The sequence below is a fragment of the Nicotiana tabacum genome, chromosome 14, assembly GCF_000715075.1.
Source record: "Nicotiana tabacum cultivar K326 chromosome 14, ASM71507v2, whole genome shotgun sequence".
Taxonomy (NCBI): domain Eukaryota; kingdom Viridiplantae; phylum Streptophyta; class Magnoliopsida; order Solanales; family Solanaceae; genus Nicotiana; species Nicotiana tabacum.
Window position 1 is genome coordinate 36999176 of NC_134093.1, and position 6208 is coordinate 37005383.

Below are 6208 nucleotides of genomic sequence, written 5' to 3' on the forward strand. Positions count from 1 at the left end.
CAATTGCATGGGCAAGTATTTGCATGGATTTCATCAAAGGGTTACCTAAGTCTCGGGGCAAGTCACTGATATGGGTGGTGGTAGACACACTTACAAAATATGCACACTTCATGGCCATCTCTCATCCATATACAGCTAATGATATAGCTAAGTTGTTTATGGAACATATCTTCAAATTACATGGGATGCCAGAGGAAATTATAAGTGACAGGGATCCAATTTTTACTAGCAAGGTTTGGAGAGAGGTGTTTGCAATACAAGGAGTAACCTTGAACACCTATACAACTTACATTCACAATCTGATGGCCAAACAGAGGTGGTCAACAGGTGTTTGGAGACTTATTTAAGGTGTTACAGCTCCGACTCGCCAACAGATTGGGTACAGTACTTGTTTTTTGCTGAATGGTGGTATAACACCAACTTTAATTCTTCCATTCATACCACTCCTTATGAGGCATTGTATGGGTAGCCTCCCCCATTGCATCTCCCTTACATAACTGGAGACTCTGAAGTGGAAGAAGTGGATAGGAGCTTGGTCACTTGAGAATTCAAGTTACAGTTGCTCAAGTATCATCTAACTAGAGCTCAACAAAGGATGACAGATCAGGCCAATAAAGATAGAACAAATAGACATTTCAAGGTAGGGGATTCGGTCTATTTGAAGATTCAACCATACCGGCAGGTTACCATGTCTCAACATCATTTCAACAAACTGTCTGCCAAGTATTGTGGTCCGTATATGGTAGAGCAGAAGGTGGGGTCAGTTGCCTATAAGTTAAATCTTCCAGCTGAGCTTATGCTGCATCCAACATTCCATGTGTCATTGCTCAAACCTTGTCATAAAATTCCAACTCACATTTCTCATCCTCCAGTGCTTAACCTTGCTAGTCCCTATTGCCCTCGCCCTCATAAAGTGTTGGAAAGGAGATTGATACAGAAGGGAAATAAGGCTTTGGCTCAATGGTTGATTCATTGGGATCGAATATCAGAAGACCAGGCAACGTGGGAAGATGCTAACACGATCAAGATCAGGTTTCCAAACTTCCTTCCTTGAGGACAAGGAAGTTGTCGACAGGGGATTACTGATACGAGTTTTGGGCCTTGGAAGAGTATTAGTTAGTGGGCTCTCTTTTATGTGTAGTTACAGCTAGCCCAGAAATATAATTATCATATTTACATATTAAGTCCGTTATTTCTTTTTATTTCTAGTCGGTATGAGAAATTTGTTATGCCAGCTCAGCCACATTCACGTGGACTGAGCTGTGAGAATGATTTCCCTGTTATATAGTCTGTAGCACAGCTCTAGGAGCATCGATTGGAGAGTTAATACAATTTCTTCTTTTGTTGGCTTCTTTTCTTCTCTGCACTTTCATTCTTTCTATCACTTTGATATTGTGTCTGACCATCCTTATAATGTAAGTCGTTTGATCTCGTAAGGATAACATTCACACCTTTGTTTTACTTCAGGTTTTTGAAAAACTTTATACCAAGAATTGATGATCTTGCATTGCCCTTCACATCCATGAGATTGAACCGGTAGCACCACTTAAAGCAAAAAAGGAGTCGCTTTGAATTTGATGCTTTCGGGAATTATATTGGTTTCTTAAGCTAGTATAGAATTCCATCCTTGATTTATCACGTTGTCTTAAGGCAATTATATTCTTCAAACTTGTAATCCTCAAGGAAAAGCAAAGTCTATTAGTAGGCCAATCTGTGATATTTAGTTTTTTTAATTAAATAAAATATTTAGGTTCATTCAAGAATAATATTAATTTTAGTGTACGTGCATTGCACTTATATTCTGCGCCTATCGATTAAAAAATATATGAAATATTGACTAAAAATAAATTATGTGTAATAGCAATTTATGTAGAGATAGATACAACGGTCATTTAAATGAAAAAAATACTTTATCTAAAAATACAAATGTACTGACAAAGTAAATGTGATGACCCAAAAGGTCATCTTATGTTTTAGAATTCGAATCTGCGCTCTTAAGCCATAAAAATCACATTTTACCCTCTTCAATTTGCGTGCGCAGTCCGGGCACGTTTTCAGAAAAGCTTTTATGTTGAAGACTAATAAAAATAAGGACTTTTGCCTTAAAAGTTGATTTTGGTTGATTTCGGTCAATATTTTTGGTAAACGGGCCCAGATCAGTGCTTTGATGGTCCCGGTAGGTCCGTATCAAATTATGGGACTTGGGCGTATGCCCGAAATCAAATTTGGAGGTCCCTAGCTTGAGTTATGAATCTTTGATGAAAATTAAAAGTTTGGAAATTATTTGTTTTTAAGAATTGACGGATATTTGGCATTGTTAATATCGGGTCCATATTTTGGTTTCGGAGCCCGATAAAGGTTCATTATGATATTTAAGATATGTCTGTGAAATTTGGTGAGAAACAGAGTTGATTTGACGTGATTCGGACGTCCAGTTGAGAAAATAGAAATTTTAAAGTGTTCTTGAGAATTTCATTTGAATTGTTGCTAAATTTAGAGTTCTAGGTGTTATTTTAGCAATTTTATCGCGCGAGCAGGTCTGTATGATGTTTTTAAACTTGTGTGCATGTTTGATTTGGAGCCCCGAGGGCTCGAGTGAGTTTCGGATAGGCCACGGGATATTTTAGACTTTGAAAATCTGGTTTTTCTGGAGAATCTGTGTTCTGGCATGTCCTTCTTCGCGTTCGCGAAGGCACTCTCGTGAACTCGAAGATTAAACTAGGCAGCTGGGGATTTCTTCTTCGCTAACGCAAAGGCTTGCTCGCGAACGCGAAGCGATGGGGGCGTTACCCTTCGCGAACGCGACAAGCCCATCGCGAATGCGTAGCGTTAGGCACTGGGGAGGGAGAGTCAGCCTTTTCTTCATCGCGAACGCGGGCAATGTCTCGCGAACGCGAAGACCAGGGAAGGGTATCCTACGCGAACACGAGCACTGCCTCACGAACGCGAAGGCTTGGCAGGCCATACACTTCGCGAACGTGACAGTGCTCTCGCGAATGCAATGAACACTGTTGCCCAGCACTTAACAAAATCCAAAACGGGATATTTGCCAAAAAAACTCATTTTTCTCAAGAACCAAATGGTGAGGGGCGATTTTTCAAGAGTCATTCCTTCCCCAAATTGTTGGTAAGTGATTCTAAACCATTTTCTTTCAGTTACCCATTACATTTCTTGAATTTTCAACATAAAATCTAGAGTTTTCATGGTAGAATTAGGGGTTAGGGTAGAAAATACGAATTTAGAGAATTTGGGGATTTAGATCTCAATTTGAGGTCGGATTCCAAAACTAATTACATATTCGGGCACGAGGGTGAATGGATAAAAAGATTTTAGTCCAAACCTCGGGTTTTGACCAAGCAGACCCGAGGTCGATTTTTTGACTTTTTGGAGCAAAAATTGGAAAATTTAATTTATGAAATATAATTGATTCCTTTAGCAATATTTGATATTATTGAGTTATTTTTAAATAGATACGAGTGGTTTGGAGATGAATTCCAAAGGAAAAGCTGTGATTGAGAATTAAGTGGCCTTTAGAGCGAGGTAAGTGTTATGTCTAACCCTGACTTGAGGGAATTAGGAACCTTAGATTATTTGCTAAGTGAAATTCATGTGAGCGGCGTATATGTGAGGTGAAAAGTACTTATGCGCCGCCAATTTTCTTGTTTTCCATATTTCTCTATTTTCTTATATTGTCTTATTCCTATGCCAAATTGCTACGTGTTATACTGGTGTTGTTCAAATTATCATTCTTATCATGTTTACGGAATTTTCTGGTGATAGTTGAGTTTTTATTTCAAAGTTGAGATTGATATTATGGAACCAAATGTTGAAGTAAGGATCGGTACAGAGACGTCTGTGCTTATCTTCAAGAAGCTATGAAGTTTAGGAACAAGTTTCACTTATATTCTTCCTTGTCGTGCGATTTTGCTTTCTCAATACTGATTGAACTCTTCTACTCTTATTTTCTTGCAGATGGCGAGAACACGTATCGCTTCGTTAGCTGAGCAGCAGCCAGAGCCTCCAGTGATAGCTCCTACGCGGGGCACAGGTCGAGGCTGAGGCTGTGCCACAGGCCGAGGCAGGGACAGGGCTCAGCCTAGGGCCCGAGCAGTAGCCCGAGCAGTGGAGCCTCAGATAGAGATTGACAAGGAGGTTCCAGCCTAGACTGTTCCTGTCGGACCAGCTCAGGTTTCGGAGGGGTTCATTGCTACCCCAGCACTTCAGGATGCTTTGGTCCGTTTGGTGGGCCTTATGGAGAGTGTGGCCCAGACAGGTGCATTTCCCATGGCACCAGTAGTCTCTCAAGCTAGAGGAGGAGCCTAGACTCCTACCACTCCTGATCCGGAGCAGATAGCTCCCCAGTATCAGGCTCCAACAGCTCAGCCAATTGAGTTAGTTCAGCCGGTTATTGCGGCACAAGTCGGAGATGGGCCAGCTATGTCTTTTGAGGCTTTATGGAGATTGGACAGGTTTACCAAGCTCTTTCCTGTTCACTTCAGTGGTGCTCCTTCAGAGGACCCCCAGGAGTATCTTGACAATTGTCACGAGGTTCAACGGAACATGGGTATAGTGGAGACGAATGGGGTCGATTTTGCTGCATTTCAGATGACTGGTTCCGCCAAGAAATGGTGGAGAGATTACTTGTTGACCAGACCAGTTGGGTCACCTGCTCTTACTTGGGACCAGTTCTCTCAGCTCTTCAAAGAGAAGTTTCTACCTATCACATTGAGAGAGGAGCGTCACCGTCAGTTTGAGCGTCTCCAGCAGGGCGGTATGACGGTTACTCAGTATGAGACCCGCTTTTTGGATTTGGCCTGTCATGTTATTCTTCTTCTTCCCACGAAGAGAGAGAGGGTGAGGAGGTTTATTGATGGACTTGCTCAGCCTATCATATTGCAGATGGCTAAGGAGACTGGGAGTGAGATTTCTTTTCAGGCGGCTGCTAATGTCGCCAGACGAGTCGAGATGGTTCTTACTCAGGGAGGTCAGGGGTCTGACAAGAGGCCTCGTCATTCTGGTGAGTTCTGCGGTGCTTCATCTAGAGGCAGGAGTACTTTTGGTAGAGGCCATCCTCCCAGTCCATTTCATTCAGCACTCCAGGCATCCCACGGTGCCTCAGGTGGTCATGGCCTTCAGATGCATTATTCCGACCAACTAGCCTACAGTGCACCACCATCTCCTGTTAGTGCACCTCCACTCCAAAGTTACAAGGGTGGTTATTCAGGTCGACAGGGTTAGTTTCAAGGTCAGCAGTCACAGCAGCCGTGGTTATGTTATACTTTTGGTGATCCGAGGCACATTGTTAGATTTTGCCCTCGGGCAACGAGCAGCTCACAGCATTAGAGTTCTCGTGCCATGGTTCCGGCACCAGTTGTTGCACCACCTGCTCAGCCAGCTAGAGGCAGGGGTCAGTCAGCCAGAGGTAGGGTCCAGATAGTTAGAGTTAGAGGTCAGGCCGTTAGAGGTGGAGACCTGCCAGCTAGAGGTCATCCCATGGACGTAGTTCAGGTTGGTGGGGCCCAGCCCCGGTGTTATGCTTTCCCAGCCAAGCCCGAGGCTGAGTCATCTGACGTTGTTATCACAGGTACTGTTTCAGTTTGCAGTAGAGATGCTTCAGTTCTATTTGATCCGGGATCTACTTACTCCTATGTGTCATCCTATTTTGCTTCCTATTTGGTTGTGCCCCGTGATTCTTTGAGTGCTCCTGTGTATGTATCCACATCAGTGGGAGATGCTATTATTGTAAATCGTGTTTATCGTTCGTGTGTGGTCACCATTGGGAGTCTTGAGACTCATGTAGATCTTCTACTTCTCGACATGGTTGATTTTGATGTCATAATGGGTATGGATTAGCTGTCACCTTATCAGGCTATATTAGATTGTCACGCCAAGACGGTGACCTTAGCCTTGCAGGGGTTGCCTCGATTATAGTGGAGAAGGAATCTTGTCCATTCTACCAACAGGGTTATCTCTTATGTGAAGGCTCGGCATATGGTCGAGAAGAGGTGTCTAGCTTATTTGGCTTATGTCCGTGATTCTAGTACGGAGGTTCCTTCGATAGATTCAGTGCCGGTTGTTCGTGAGTTTCCAGAGATGTTTCATGCAGACCTGCCGGGGATGCCACTCGATAGGGATATTGATTTCTGCATTGATTTGGCTCCGGGCACTCAGCCTATTTCCATTCCGCCATATCGCATGGCCCCGCCAG

The 6208-nt window shown here is 43.2% G+C and overlaps 1 protein-coding gene across 1 annotated transcript; it reads left to right on the plus strand.

Moving 5' to 3' along the window:
* The first annotated feature begins 688 nt into the window (after positions 1 to 688).
* Positions 689 to 1540, plus strand: LOC142168891 (uncharacterized). Its single transcript, XM_075230063.1, has 2 exons — positions 689 to 1032; positions 1468 to 1540. The coding sequence occupies exons 1-2, from the start codon at positions 689 to 691 to the stop codon at positions 1538 to 1540; spliced, it is 417 nt and encodes a 138-aa protein (XP_075086164.1).
* Positions 1541 to 6208: the final 4668 nt, after the last annotated feature.